The 16,311-nt window shown below is 31.7% G+C and overlaps 1 protein-coding gene across 1 annotated transcript; it reads right to left on the bottom strand.

Moving 5' to 3' along the window:
- Positions 1-5,517: 5,517 nt before the first annotated feature.
- LOC132747166 (uncharacterized) lies at positions 5,518-10,367 on the bottom strand. The gene is made up of 6 exons (XM_060736492.1): positions 10,316-10,367; positions 9,934-10,006; positions 9,332-9,373; positions 8,356-8,549; positions 6,701-6,861; positions 5,518-6,410 (listed from the first exon to the last, which is right to left on the bottom strand). The coding sequence occupies exons 2-6, from the start codon at positions 9,950-9,952 to the stop codon at positions 6,332-6,334; spliced, it is 495 nt and encodes a 164-aa protein (XP_060592475.1). The 5' UTR covers positions 9,953-10,006; positions 10,316-10,367; the 3' UTR covers positions 5,518-6,331.
- Between the last annotated feature and the right edge of the window lie 5,944 nt (positions 10,368-16,311).

Genomic DNA, 16,311 nt, shown 5'->3' with positions numbered 1-16,311 from the left:
CAAATATTTTTATCATCATTATCAATCTTTGCGCTCAAAGCAATACTTGTTCCTTTTAAAAATGGCGTGAAAATTTAAGGTTTTTTTTGACGTTATGTAAGATCAAATTTGATTGGCTTAATTATTTTGGATTCCAGCCCAGACAGATAAATTTTGTAGAAAGCTGGAAGCCAAGCTTAGATTTTAAATTTTTGGATGGATTCGGAGTTTTAGGTTGTTTCTAAGTAAAATCCTAACGTAATACCGGCTCGCCGTGGCGAGCCGGCATAATTGCATATAATAGAACCCTATCAACGTGGTGGCATCGGAGGAGTATGCAATTATTTGTTTCACACCTGCAGTGGGAAGTATTTCTGCCACTTTAGTGAAATATATCGTCCAAAAGCCATTTTCGGGAAGGGGAAGATTCGTACACAATATTATTCGAACTAAGGAGGATTTGTACTCAATATTATTCGAATTTAGCCTTCGTAATCGGTAATATACGAATTAAACAATCATGGGCAGATATGTTTAGACCCCCAGGACATTTAGATATTGAAAATGGTTACATATCACATAACTTTTATCAAATGGAAGCGCCAATGGAAATTTACTTTACCAGTGTTGACTGCCAGTGGAATGCTGAGAAAGATGAAAAGATACAAGTAAATGTCCTATTACACTGTGCCGGACCTAAAGTTTATCAATTTACATGGGCAAATGCAGAACATAAACTGAAAGTGAAAAAAAATATTTGACAAAATAGAAAGCTATTGCAATCCTAGAAAAAATGAAGTGCTAGAATCACACAGATTTTGGGTAACAAAACCAGATAAATTATTCATCATTTTGACAGTTTTTCTTACAGAGTTTTGAAAAGCATGTTGAGTCCAGAAATATATTTTGAAATATGTTATTTACAAATCAAATCACTCAGTCAGGCTGAGCCACCCTTAACATTTTTTACATAACTCCTTAGACTATTGATATATATATATATATATATATATATATATATATATATATATATATATATATATATATATATATATATATATATATATATATATATATATATATATATATATATATATATATATATATATATATATAAGGTAAAATTATTAGCCATATATGAGTTTATGATTTGCATGGGCAGTTAAAAATTAAAGCCATTAGTAAATTTAAAAAAAGGTTGACCTGGGATAACCAAAGTGAAGAGTGAAATATGACACTCAACACAGGTACATTCTAAATATTTAGATTGATGTTTATGATCAGATTTAGCACAAATAGTAATTTAATTTCCCCTGATATCACAAATATGAATTTATTTAGAGTCCTGAAGATCTTTTTATGATGAAATCTTAACTGATAAACCAGGTTTAACTGAATAATTTTTAAAATTCCTTGCCACAATGATAACTAGAACAGTAGTACATAAAGCCAGTCAAAAAAAAAATATTTCTATCCATATTCATCATTCCTGGACCTCCATCCATTTGATGAATTTCTCCAACTGGTAAATTTTTCATCTTATTATGTTTTGTTTGTTAATATAAAAGATTTTTTTTATGTTTATATACAGCTAGAATAGTCTGTAATGGCTAAGATAGACATATAAGAACAAACTATTTAGTAAATATGAGTTACATCCCTTCAAATGGAGATAAAGATGAAACCCATAAGAAATTGCCATGTCTGACAGACAGCAAATTTATAAAATTCTGCAGGCTCAGTTTGATTAGGCCCATTGTGGGTGAAAAATGAAATGATATCATTTTCAAGGGATGTTTCTGATATGATTTACTTTAAATAATGGTTCATTATCAATGAATGTTTCTTTGACTTCTATGCCCATGTGTAATAGATTATTGACATTGCAAGCTAGATAGCTCAGCTGAGTGAGTCAGTACAGCCCACATACATGTATAATATTCTGATTCAGGTTTGATTCCGGTCAAAACTGCACATTTTTCTCACCCTGTGATATTTTCAACCCTGTTACTTTTAGGGTCCAATATATGTTTATGATGGTACATAACTGAGTCATTAAGTCAATTCACTTTGTTACTTAAGTGTGCCAATGAAAAAGGAAAAATTTCAATATGCTGTGGATTATGTCAATGCATAGAACTATGAGACTGAAAATATTTAAGCTGTAGAGCTGCTGTATGGTATTCCAAGGGTTCTGGGTTTTTTGGGTAGTGCTGAGGTATGGTATTTCTGAGTGTCTCTGGTTTGAGTTTTAGTCAGGCTGCATTTCATTTTCTTCACTCTTTGATATTGGATAAATATTTTTCAGCTCATTATTGGCTGGGACTGCATATATTAATGATTTATTTGTATTAAATCAATATTGTTAAATAATTTAGTTATTGTCTATATATGCATGTGACTTTATTTTTGATAAGGCATTGTAACAGAACTACTTCTTAATTTGACCTTTTTTGTATTGGGGGAAGAAGCCCTTAATTAACTCCTTACCAGTAAGTTTTATTGTACACGATGATGATTAGCTTGAAAGGATTTAGCTAAAAAAGATACTACATGAATCTTTTTTTCCTATTGGATTGTAAAATATTTTATTGATTGTCAAAAAAACTGTATGGAGTTCTCCTCGGTGACATTAAACAGTCCCAGCTGGCCATACATGCAGGACCGACCTTGCAGACCATGAGACAGGGTGGTCTGTACCAAGACAAAATCCCATATCGAGACATGGGTGGACAGGACAGACAGTGATGTTCAGATCCCCCACTCAGAAAGGAAGTTACTACACTCAAGGTTCTGGTCTTCAATTACTTCATTTGCTTACTTGGAGTAAAGGTGCCAGAAACAATAGTATGGTATCACAAAAAGCACAGACTGTGATAAAAGTCAAACCAAAAAAGATACTATAAACTGAATTCATAGATTATATAAAAAGAAATTTATTAATTTCTTTATAGTTAACAAAAAAAAAAGATACTGAGTATTTAATTTTGATATATAGCATATTAACACACATAAAGTGCATTATGCCATATAAATTTCAACTTAGTGCTTAAATACTTTCTGATGAACTCAGTAAGCAAACATGATTTACTAATCTTTGGATTCACACACTCCTCTCCACCTAAGCTCCATGAGATCCACTTGGTTGACCATAACATGTACCATACCTCATATTGTTTGTTTACAGTTTGGAATGAAAAAAATGAAAGTCTATTCTAGATATTATAAAGCTTAATTTTATTAAATTTCACAAGGCTTTCAACACATCAACAATGTAATTGTCATTTTATTTTTTTAAATTGTGTTGGACTGCTGGTCTGATTCATGTAGATGCTGTGTTGGCATATAGCGATTCCCCTCTTTTGTGTGTGTGTGTGTGTGCATGCATGCGTGCATGTGTGTGTGTTTTATACATTATATAGTTAACATCTTTTGAAAAACATCTTGTCCAATTTCAACCAACTTGACAGGGTTGTTCCATGAGTAAAGGGCTTCCAAAGTTGTTCAAAGACTTAAATGAGGCCTAGAGCATAGATATTTTTTGCAAAAGGCATTGTCTTGGTAGACATTCACAAGATTTTCACATTATACCCTGGGTGTCAAAGTAGCCCTGCACTAGGGTTCATAGATTTTTCCTGATATGTATGTAGTTAAAACTTAAAATCTTCTCCTCTGAATTGACAAAGACTAGAGGTTAGATATTTGTCATGGAAACATTTGGTAGTTAACCTCTACACCAAGATTATTCACGTTACAGGCCCAAGGGGTCAAAATTAGCCTCACCCCTGGGGTCATATATTAAGGTTTCCCTTATATGTATATAGCAAAAACTTTTTTTAAAAAATCTTTTTATCAGAAGGTTTAAGGCTTAGAGCTTAGATACTTGGTAAATAATATCATAAGTACGTCCTTTACCAAAGTTTGTTCAAATGTTGCCCCTAGTGAAATAGCACCAGGGTGTCATAGGTTTTCCTTAAATGTATAAACATGTATAGAAAAAAAAAACTTAAAAAAATATTCTCCTCTGGATTGACAAAGGCTAGATGTTTGATATTTGGGCATGAAACTTTACGTGTGTAATAAAACCTCTATCACTATTGTTCAAATTATAGCCATGGGGTCAAAATCGCTCTGCCAAGGAGTCTTTTCGGGTTTTCATTATATATATGGTATGTATATAGTAAAAAACTTTAAAAAAAATCTTGTCTGAAGGTACAAGGTTTACCAGGCACCATGGTGTCTTAGGATTTCCTTCAATGTATATACATGTATAGAAAAAAAAAAACTTAAACAGTATTCCCCTCTGAATTGACAAAGACTTAGAGGTAAGATATTTGGCATGAAGCATTGTGTAGTCGACCTCGACCAAGATTGTTTTTAATTTTAGCCCTGGATAAAATTTGCCTTGTGGGAGGGTTGGGGGGAGTCATTAATTTTCGTAATGTACTTGTAGTAAAAATTTAAGAATGTACAAGGCTAGAGCTTAGGGCTTTGATGCCTAAATTTTGTCAAGTACAAATGCTTTTATTTTGAATCAATAATTGCACTATGGAGTGCATTTTTTTCCAGTGAATGCGTTTTGCATGTAAACAAAAATGTTCACCTAACTTTTAAGTCTTGCTGAATGAATTCAAATACCACATTTTTGTAGACTACAAACCCACATGTTGGTCTTGTTTTTAAAGTAATAGATAAAAACACTGAATACTCTATTTTAACAATTTTCAGCATTGTATATCTGCAGATAATAAACCGGTCTTTGCAAACTGATTTCTGTATTGCTCTTCAATTTCGCAAACCATATAGTCTTGCCTGGAAAAACACAGCACTAGTCTGTAGGAACAACACCTCTTTCTTGTCCTATTAATAACTTGAAGAAGATATAAGCCTAAGATTTGTGTTCGAAATTGATTGTAACCAGAAGATGACTTCTATTGAGTTCAGTAGATTAAAATCACATGGTCTTGATGTCAAGCAATGTATACCTCAGTGCTTGCAGTGCCTTTGATTATTCCAGATATTGGATTTCGTCTTCTGTAGGGGTAGGCATATCACAGAGTTTTCGGGCAATGATTTCGGAGATTTTGTCCCACCCATTCCAATTATCCATAGAGTATTATCAAAGATGAAATTCGATAAGGAAAAAAGTGTTTTTTTTATCGTGCCTTGCTTAAAACCAGCTTGCTTTTTTTTGGCCTATTTCCTCTCAAAACGGAAGTTTTATGTCTATCGTTAAAGATTAAGAGATTAATACACAACAGAGTAGGGCCGGAAGGTGATAATCGGCCCGCAAAATGAATAATGGCCCCGAGGGCTTCAGCCCGAGGGCATTATTCATTTCAGGGCCGATTATCACCTTCCGGCCCTACTCTGCCGTGTATTAATGTCTTTAATACACTTGGTAGATCTAATGGTAGCATTTAAAAAAAACAAATACTTTGAAGTTCTTTCGTTGAAATTCTTGTCTACACTGTGAGAACTACTGTTCTGTACAGACATGTTTACTGTTTGTGTGTTCAAAGCAGTAGAATCTAGAAGCAAGTTTTAGTTTTATTTTTTCAGAATGAATTTGTCGTATTATTTCTTCAAATTTCAATATTAACAAAAATTTGTTTGTACGAAATACGCTTAAGCTCTCATAATAAAATAAAGCGATTCGTGCTGATAACCTACTTTCACTTTTACAGTTAACCGTTTGATGACGTAAAATATGACGTCATTGTTTCAGAATGTGCACGTGCACATGTTCCGCGGGCTGAAAACTAGTTCTCGACTCCGGGCCGCAAACTCATAATAGGTCACGTGACACTCATAATCAGTTGAAATCATAGGCAATTTTGTTACTATATTTAGTAACAAGTGTATTAATGGATAGATTTGCCTACAAATAAACATTTTTTATACTCGATGTAAGTCCGGGAAAGGTATTTTCAGCAATTCCGAGTGATATTTACTGGTTTTTCAAAGGGAGATTAATTGTGCTACGTATATCAGTATTTTAATTTAGAGTTGTCCCCCTTATAGTAAGCAATATTCAGTATTGTCAGTGAAAAGGCAGCATTGCATGATCGTATTAAAGCATAAACTTTTTAACTATGTTTTTTATCTAAATAAATTAACTACAATTAGAACATGCTTACATATGTAACCGCTGTACTAAAGAGTTCAGTTTTTAAAACAAAAGTTTTATATTGAGAGTATACTTGTGATACAAAATTAATATAAAAGCCTAATGATACTTATCAAAAATATTTAAAGCACATGCCTCCGGAATCATGTTAATTCATACTGTATAAGTTTAAATATTCCTCTCATGTACGCCTGCGATAAACTTTAAAAATTCAATTTGCTTTTACACAGATTCTGTTTCTTGTGGAAATACTTCACTGAGGTTGCAATTCCTTAGGAACTCGGCCATCTTGCGGGAATATCTGAAATTTATCATTAATTTATCGCAATATATAATGCTTCAGAATATTAACTAATGTTTAGAATAACACCAATGTTTTGCTCTATGCCAATGTCTATGTATTTTATATATCCTTTGCTATCATCAGTAATATTGATCAACTAAACTAATCGGAATATAAAAACACAATAGAGAATATATACAGTGCGAAAAACATCTTATAACATGCTTATTCTTATAAACGTTAAATGATAGCTTCAATATTTTATCATTCAAATTTTAGAGCTTTTTAGTAAGTGTTGAAATACTTACATTTGACAATTCCTGTAAATTATGTTATAATTTCTATTCTGATTCCACCAGGCAACTTCGAACTCAAGGATTCTATAAGCACACCAGGTTTCTTCCGTAAATTCGTGGTGACTTGTTTCAACGCAACAATGGAGATCCGCATGAGAGCAATCGATATTCCTCTGCAATAAAAGTACATTTTCATATTCATGAGATTCAAAATCATTGTGTGAGTCGAAAAATGCTCAGTTGAAATAAAATATATGTATAATCTATGTGAAGTTAAAATTGATACATTTGATTTGATTTATATATTTGTATATAGTTGTTAAATAAATGGGAACAGCAATGGAAGCTCTATGGCACTCTCTTACGCTTCGCTTTTTAGGGGTAAATTTTAAAATGACTTTTTAAGACAACGTTCTTTAAAACCCAGTTAATGGTTCCGTTTTCTTGACGATATATCTTGTATATGGAGTTATTCCCTTGATGATTTGAATGCTTTCATTGATAGTTTGAATAATTTTCATCAATCTATAAAATTTACAGCTAACGTTTCCAAATCTCTTATATCATTTTTAGATGTAAATGTTTCATTAGACGAAAACAATATTATTCACACTGATATACATGCTAAAGAGACAGATGATCATCAATATTTATAATAATTTTCCTGTCACCCAGTGTTTTGAAAAAAAAAGATATTCCGTACAGTCAAGGAAAGCGTTATTGCCGTATCATTTCTGACGATAATGTTTTAATGATTTATTACAGAATTTACTTAAATTCTTCAATGTTATTAATAATGCACTTAGTAAGATTTCATGTCACACGATGAAGGCCTGTGTACTAATAATAAAACAAATGATGGCAGTGTTATTCCCTTTATTGTTGAGTATAATCCAACTTTAACTCATATTGGTAATATCATTAAAAAGTATAGAGATTTACTTAAACTTCCAACTACATGTTCAGTTCAAAAGCTCCATGAAAGTTGACCTTTGGTTGCTTTTAAAAGACCTAAAAATCTTAAAGACATTCTTGTTAATCCTAAAGTTATGTCTAACAGAAATGCGAAATGTTCATCCAGATGTAATAGAAGCCGATGTATACAGTGCAGCTCCAGTTTTTTTAAAGTAATATTTTAAGTAGTACTTATATTCCTGGTAAGAACTATCATGTTAATTATAATGCTGATTGTTCTACGAAAAATGTTCTATATCTTGTCACATGTGATAAATGTAAAGAGCAGTATATTGGTCAAACGAAGCAACAAGTGTCCAAACGCATGAATAGCCATAGGTTTCATATCAACAATTTTTCCGATCCGTTATTTTCTACCAGTGTCGCTACACAATTTAATAAAAGCAATCATTGTCATTTGTTATTTTATAAACGTCATTTTTTTCTGAGGAAAGCTAAAGAAAGGCGATTTTTTTCATTGAATTGATTATATATAATTATTAGATATTAATGTAAACTTATCAATTGTTGAAGCGTTAAAATATATACCAGTAACTTTCAAATTTTGTTTAATAGTATTTATCCGAAAAGTTAATAAAATATATTATAAAAATGACTTTCTATTTTATAACATCAAATTAATAATCCGATTGAACGCAATTATTTTTGTGATAGAATAATTTTTGAATTGACCACACTTCAAGCAAACTCACAGGATAATTCCAGTCTCCCCAGTCGTGGCATCTATGTCCTATTTGTATATAGGTATGTCTGAGTCCATACGGAAAGTTCGAACTGCTCGAACTGCTTAAACAGGCTCTGTTGCTAGAGGAAGATGCCAAATACCTCAATGGACAAGAGTAAAGGGTAAACGACCTCTTATAGTGCACCTGCGCCTGGGCGAAACCTGAAGAAATTTATCTGATTATAACGCTTGCTTATAATAATTCAATTATGTTCTATCATGTGTGGGTGATCAATGACTTTTGATGTAAACGAAATAAGATTAAGAACCGTTTTTTTTTCTTTTTTCTTTGTTTTTGTTTTTTGTTTTTTTTTTTGCTCTAGAACTCATTTTAAAGTCCACATTTGAACATTTTATCTTTCATTATAGTAAAATCTTCGGAATAATTCATGTCATGTTACCCTGGTGTCAATATCTCTTGGTATGATTTTTCTTTCAAAGAGTCAATAAAATGGTTAAAATGTTAAAATTAAATTTTACAAATTACGCTCGTCTATTTCAAATATTGTTGCGCCCATACTGACTTAATGTAGGGTTTATCACTCAATTAACATATCTTACTAACCACGTTTAAATGTTATCAAATGAAATACGAGAACAAAGATATTTCAAAATAAAGGTGTATTGCAGTGTCGTAAAAATCTTATTAAATATAGAGGAGACCGAGGCAAAGTAAAACACTCTTTAAGTGTTAAAACACACTTAATTATGTGTTTCATTTACACAATTATTTCCTTTTCTAACCGAGAAACTCCGCATACTGCGGCTTAAGGATTGCCTTTTATGGAAAAGGTACATCATTTATCCCTGTGTGATTGTAGTGGCAACTACAATGAGTCTTAATACTTAAGCTTTATGATAATAAAAAGTGACAAAAATTGCTAGCATGGAACGAAATGACACACTATTGAAGAATATACAATTTTGTGAAATAATGAACTTACCCGTTTCTCTTGCTGGGAAAACCAGAAGAATCAATGAAAAATCTACAATTCAAATAACAGATAGTGCATAATTTCTGAAAAAGTTTCTGTTTTTTCTCATTTATGTAAAAAAGCGGTTTAGCAAAAATATATAAAAAAAAACGGTTCATATTTACTCTAGGAATTCAAATATTTATGATTTTTAACTAGTAGTGATTTTGAAATAACAACTATTACCATCCGCAGTCAAGAAATATACCATGGTGATTGTACTTTATTAATCATTTAAATAACCCTTTGTGGGTTCAGGGTTGAGGCATCATATTTAAAGTCACCGTTTATCCGTGGCGACTAATCGGATAACTGAAGTTTATGCATCTCTTAGGTTCAGTAGGTGATGTGGTTTTGAACCCTAGTACTAGTGTTGCTTTGAATTTGTAACAGCTGATGTTAGAAAAAAAGGATATTTCCTGTTTCGAAGCCATATTACCTTAATTGTGTTACTGCGCCGTAAAACCAAACAAAACAAATAAATCATTTAAAATTGCAATCTACATGGGTTTTCTTTGCGAAATCAGTTTTATAGCTAATAATATGCATCATATTCACCATAGTGTACTCACAAAGAAACAAAGTGTTCATGTTCTCCTTCTGTATATTGCAAATTTACAAATGCTGACCAAAAGTGTACTTATTCTGGAAAAACAATTAAAAATACTTTCGTAAGAACATTGTGCTGAATTATTTGGTAGTGATAAAATATCTTTGAGTTAAAATCCATTATCTTGTGCCTCTACAAGACTAACTGTGTTATATTTTTAATGAAATAATTATATGAACATACAAATGTATAGATGTTAGTTGTATCGAAAGTTTTGATTAAAAAATATTTTCATAAACTGTGACATATAAATAAATACAATTAAAGTTGCACTAAAAAAAGTGAAATCAAATCATAAAAACATAACTTTGCGTATCTTAAGATTAATATCATAATGTACTTACAGTGTTGAAGCCTTTGTGTTCAAGTCACTATTTAGTAACCGAAGCTTAATTTTCAAAAATATATAGATTCTTTTGTAAACTATCCGAGGCCAAAGGCGATTTATTATTTGTTGTTTGTGCACTGACACTATATAGCTATCATTTTATAAACTTCATACAATGAAACATTTTCTTTTATGCAGCATGTCTACAAACAGCCTATAAAGTGTAGTTTCATCTTAAATATATTGACATCAAAACATGTTATTAATAGTTTTTCCACTGAATTAACTCAAACTGAATATTGTTAGAGTTAGAGTTGTCTTGCGTTGAACGTTCATGATAAGAGCTCTACAATAACATTAACATTTTAAAGAGTTAAGCGGGATCTGTTTTTTCTTTCACTGTTCTCCAAAACAATTAAAAAATAAATAGAACAAAAACACAATTTATTGATGAATTATAATCTGGCAATATTCTTAACTAGGCTACATCGTATATAATGTCTCCAATATGCATAATCAAATTTACTTTAGTAAAACAACTAAAATCGTATGTAGACTTATACACTTTCTTTTATAAATTATACATAAAAACTCAATTTCTGTCAGTTATACATTTTAAAAGTACATTTAAATACTGAAAACTTGAAAAAGGAGATTCCTCGGATGCAATGAAAATTGCCAACTCGATTATAAGTCTAAATATAAACAGTTATAAATTAATGTGCATGAAGGACCAGAAAAACATAACAACTATAACGTGAATATGAGGCGAATTTTAAGTTCACTTTGATCTTTGCGGAATATGATGTCATTGGTGCATTCTATTATCCTATCATAATATCACCAGTTTGTCAAGTGGGATTTTACCGACTTTTTCCTTATTCCTTGAAGGTTCAAAACGTGTTTTGTTCTCTTATTATTTTTCCTGATTTGAAAGTAGACATGTTCAGTTGTATGTGTTTCCTGATGATAGGCATGTCAAACTGTTATACGCAGTGAAAAGAATACAGATAAAATAAAGGAAAAAACTTGGAATTGATTTTGTTTTGATTTCAAGTTTGCTTATTGATCAGAAAAGAAAACGAAAACAGTATTCCATAAAAATCTGTTTTTAAGAGGGTAAATTATCATTGTCATGTTTATGCTAACCGAAGGGTGAGCATATAGTCGCCTCTTTGTCCGTCCGTCCGTCCGCCCGTCTGTCCGGGCGAACATCCAATTGTCTATGAGCTTCATTCCGTCCATAATTTTAGTTAAAAAAAGATGGAAATCCTATAAACCGACTGGTTTATGTGGTAATTGTACTGATTTATGGGGGAAAATGCCACATAAGATCAAAGAAAAAGCACATAAACCCCAAATGTTGGCACGTCCTCCCGTCTATCTGCTTTTTTGTTCGAGACATAACAACAAGATGTTTCAACATGAAACTTTGTAGGTAGATAAATCTCATTGAGTAGATGTGCAGTGCCAAGAACCGTAACTCTGCTTTTATTTTAGAGTAATTGCCTTTTGTTCATGTTTATACTTTGAACTTTGTCTGGGACATGACTCTTAAACTATAAGAGATATCAACATGAAACTTTGTAGGTAGATAGATCTTATTAGGTAAACGTGCAATGCAAAAGAACCATAAATCTGCCTTGCCTAATTTTGGAGTTCTTGCCGTTTGTTTATTTTTACACTTTGAACTTCGTCCGGGACATAGCTTTGAAACTATAAGAGATCAACAAGAAACGTTGTAGGTAGATATATCTCATTTGAGAGATGCGTAGTGCACAAGAACGTAACTCTGTCTTGCCTTATTTTGGTCATTTTTAAACTTTGAACTTTGTCCGGGCCATAACTCTGAAACTAGAAGAGATATCAACACGAAACTTTGAAGGTAGGAAGATATCATTGGGTAGAAGTGCAGTTAAGAAAAAAACATAACTCCTATTTACGGAGTTATTGCCCCTTGTTCATTTTTAAAAATTTAACGTTGTCCGGGACATAACTCTAAAACTTTAAGATATATCAACATGAAACTTTGTAGGTAGATATATCTCATTGAAAAAAGTGCATTACAAAAGAGTTGTAACTCTGCTTTGCCTAATTTTGGAGTCATTGTCCTTTGTTCATTTAAACACTTTGAACTTTGTCCGGGACATAACTCTGTGACTAGAAGAGATATCAAAATAAAACTTTGTAGGTAGATAGATCTCATTAGGTAGGAGCGCAGTGCATAAGAACCGTAACTCTGCCTTACCTAATTTTGGAGTTATTACCCTTTGTCCATTTTTACAATTGAATATTGTCCAGGACATAATTCTACTGAATGTAAAACCTACACTTTGTAGGTAGATATATCTCATTGGGTAGATGTGCAGTGCACAAGAGCCGTAACTCTCTTGCCTAATTTTAAAGTTGTTGCCCTTTGTTCATATGTAATAGTTATAGAATATATACGAGGACTTTACCGGCTGGTATCAGCGCATGGGGCGACAACAAGGGTCAATCATAGGAAATTAATCGAGACGGAAAGTCGAGATTAATTTCCATGATTGACCCTTTTGTCGCCCCATGCGCTGATACCAGACGGTGAAGTCCGAGTATTTATTCTGTAACTGTTTTATCGCATGACCATCACGACTTTTTTCTTCTCTCGTATTATTTGCTTTATTTAAACATATAAATATTTTAAGAAATACCCACAGAAATACACTCATTAGATGCCGTTGAAAGAACTGGACATAAATAACCATTTCACGAGGTAAGTTGATGCATTTTTTTCTACATGCGAAATAATAATCATCTTTCCAGCTCATTTTCAAATTTAAATCAAGGAAATATTGTCGATAAGTATCCCGGTGTATATTTCAGAGGTATATCTTGTACGCGTATTTTTTTAAAACTAACGACAATGTAGTGATTTTTACTTAACACTACTTCCATCAATTAATAATAACGCTAGAATATTATGTTCATATACGTGTAGTGATTTACTGAATGGCTTACTGGTCAGAATCTCCTGTAAAACGAAGGCATTGTTTAAAGTAAAAAAAATGATAATTTGACCATTGTGTCAGCTTTGTCCTCGAATTCAGGATGCAGAAAATGGCGATTACTTTCCACTGGAGTCAACATCTTTATAATAACTGCATTTTCAGATTTTGAAAAAAAAATCGAGATGATATATAAATATTTAAAAAAAAGTCTGTAATCTGTGTAATGTTTTGTTTTGCTCTTTTTCAGGTATGCTTATTTTATTATTTGAAATAAAATAATAAACTGGGCATGGGCGAGAAAGTGTACTGATACCTCATTTAGAGCACCCAAAGCGTACTGATACTTCATTTAGAGCACCCCAAAGTTTTCCAATACTGAAATTTAGAGAACGCCGATCTTCAAAGGAAAGTTGTGGCGGTCATGCGATAATTACATTTTGAACATTGCCCGGGACATACCTCTGCCACTATAAGAGATTTGAACAAGAAATATTGTAGGTAGCTAGATATCTTTGGGTAGATGAGCAGTGCAAAGAACAGTTACTCTGTCTTGCCTAATTTTGAATAATTGCACTTTGAACTTTGTCCGCGACATAACTCGGAAACTACAAGAGGTAGACCTTTCTGGGTCCAAACCAAAAGCGGAAAACATCATGGTAAGTTTATTATATAGCGACATGAATGCTGAAAAGTTAATTTGTTTACTTGTTTGGTTTCTGAGTATCTTTTAGTAAAAAAAAAGTTATTTTCTTCAGAAAATCGTGGTGGTTAAAAGCGTTTGGAAAATTTTCTGTTTACTTTTCAGTTTTATGGTACTGATTGTAAATTACTGGTCAAGTATTTTCTGTATTTTTCCTTTTTCCTTGTAAAACAACTTGAAATCAATTGATTGTGTCATTCTCTCTGATTTTTAAATGTTGTTCCTTATTGTAAAAAATTATAGCCAGATGTTTGATGATTCGCCGTTAGTAGTGTGCTTAGACTTTCCTTGTGTAAAATATTTCTCGTAAGTAGATCTACTCAAAATAACGAATACGAATACGAAAAGTTTATTTGTATAAAGCATAGTACAATGCTTATAACAAGCATAATTTGTAATATATACAATGTTTGGAGATCAAAACATGGATTTTTCCAGCAAACATAAGATGTTTCATGGAATATTATGTTCAATATTCAATATAATATTTAACATGTTTAACATATATGTTGCGCTTGCATGCATAAGTTTCAAATAAACAGACGCCAACCTACAATATCCTGAATAGTCTGCACTTAACATTCTATCATTTTCTAAAATATAAAGACATGAAGAACACTAAAGTCCTTTAGACTAAAAGTAATATTCACTGTTGCAAGTCAGTTCTTTTGAAAGATATACATGCAAATGCAAACATCTTAAACAATAAATTATGGTTCGAATATATTTCATTTTCAAATATTACTAGAAGAGATATTATGAAATACGTTGTCTATTTGCTAAGTAAATAAATTTAGACAAAGCACATATAGTTTTCTTAGAATTAGAAGACATTAGGCTACCGAATGTTATAACAAGTAACCATGGATTTTCTATTCTATATCATATCTTGTTTGTTATTGTTCAACATTAGACTTCTCAATTTATACCTTGAAAATGATTTGCATGTTCACTGAAGTGTAGTATATTCATTTTGTTTAATATTTTTTTCGCATCATGATATTGTGATATGAATATGTTAAAAATGTTGATTGTTATAATGACTATTGAGCAGTAATCATCAATTTAATTCTATACATGTATTATTTTACCCCTTTACTTCTGTTTTGTTTTTGTTTTTTTTTTCTTTTTTTCTTCTTTTTTTCTCTCCAAACCTACCAATTGAACTACATTTTTCACTGTAAATTTTCTATGTCCATCCAGTGACAACTTTTTGTTACAATCGAATCACATTGGTGAAATACAAGTAAGTTTACAAATATAACATGTAATATCAATTTATTTACCATTATATTTTTCTTTTCGCTATTAACTGCTATTTGAGCCTCATTGTACCTTTATTCATGTTTGTTACCTCATGCTTGTACATGAAAGGAGAGAAATAAATGTGTGTGTGTTTTTTTTTTTTTTTTTTATTTGTTTGGGTCGTCAGACCAAACAAATAATGGTAGCGAAATTTCAGAGTCTAATGCTGTTAATTGCAATTGCCTAAAGTAGTCCACTTTTTTGAAGCGGTTACTTCCCTTTATATGTACACTAACGCCAGAAAATTCAGGGGAGATCAATGCGTAAAGATTGTCAAATGACAGGCGCATTAATTTTCAAGCAAAGTAGTTCCCGAATGGTCGAAGATTTCTAATATTGTTTCATTTTTTTATAGATATACATGCTTACAGTAAACTCCATGATTATTTACATCTGTGTTAAACAACAGGTTTAGCGTCGAAATAATAAGAGTTACAAACCCAAATTTAGAATAATATGGTTTTCTTCAGGCTGATAAGATATAACATCACCGTGGCCGAGGGGTTTGCACGCTCGCTTATAAATCGAGAGGTCTGGAGTTCAAATCCCAGTTGAGGCATCTCATTTTTCTAGTTTTTAAGTCAAATCAACATTGAATCAGTGTTGCAATTAGTCTTATAGCCAATTTACTACAGTTAAAACACTGGAAAGCATTGCTGGCACTCTACAAAAACAAATTGGTTTATAATCTCACAACCTTCACCTTTCTGACATTCTGAGACCCAAACAAATTCAGCGCCTTATGTGCTTTGAATTTTTTACTTGACTTAACTTGAATCATAATGTTGTAAGCCAAACCTTTACATAAATAAATTATATTTCATATCACTACAATGAACAAAGATCATTGATTACTGATCTTGCATTTCGAGTCTGTATGTTTTTGGCAAGATGAGTTTTGATATCTATATAAAGAAATATTAAACTTTTCGAAAAGTATTGTACAACATAAAATTCAGTAATCAAATTAATCAGGTTGAATAATCTGTTAAAAAAAGTACAATAAAAATGTATTTCTAG

The sequence above is a fragment of the Ruditapes philippinarum genome, unplaced genomic scaffold (genome assembly GCF_026571515.1).
Source record: "Ruditapes philippinarum isolate M1 unplaced genomic scaffold, ASM2657151v2 ctg1349_1_1_1_1, whole genome shotgun sequence".
NCBI lineage: Eukaryota > Metazoa > Mollusca > Bivalvia > Venerida > Veneridae > Ruditapes > Ruditapes philippinarum.
Note: the sequence above shows the minus strand (reverse complement) of the source record. Positions and strands in the feature narration are given on the sequence as shown.

Bases quoted from the DNA above. Each gene is read 5' to 3' on its own strand.
- LOC132747166 (XM_060736492.1), bottom strand. The intron at 6,862-8,355 runs GTGAGTTTGCTT...CTTTTATTGCAG, and splicing joins GGGGAGACTGGAATTATCCT to AGGAATATCGATTGCTCTCA. The intron at 6,411-6,700 runs GTAAGTATTTCA...GATAAATTTCAG, and splicing joins ATTTACAGGAATTGTCAAAT to ATATTCCCGCAAGATGGCCG.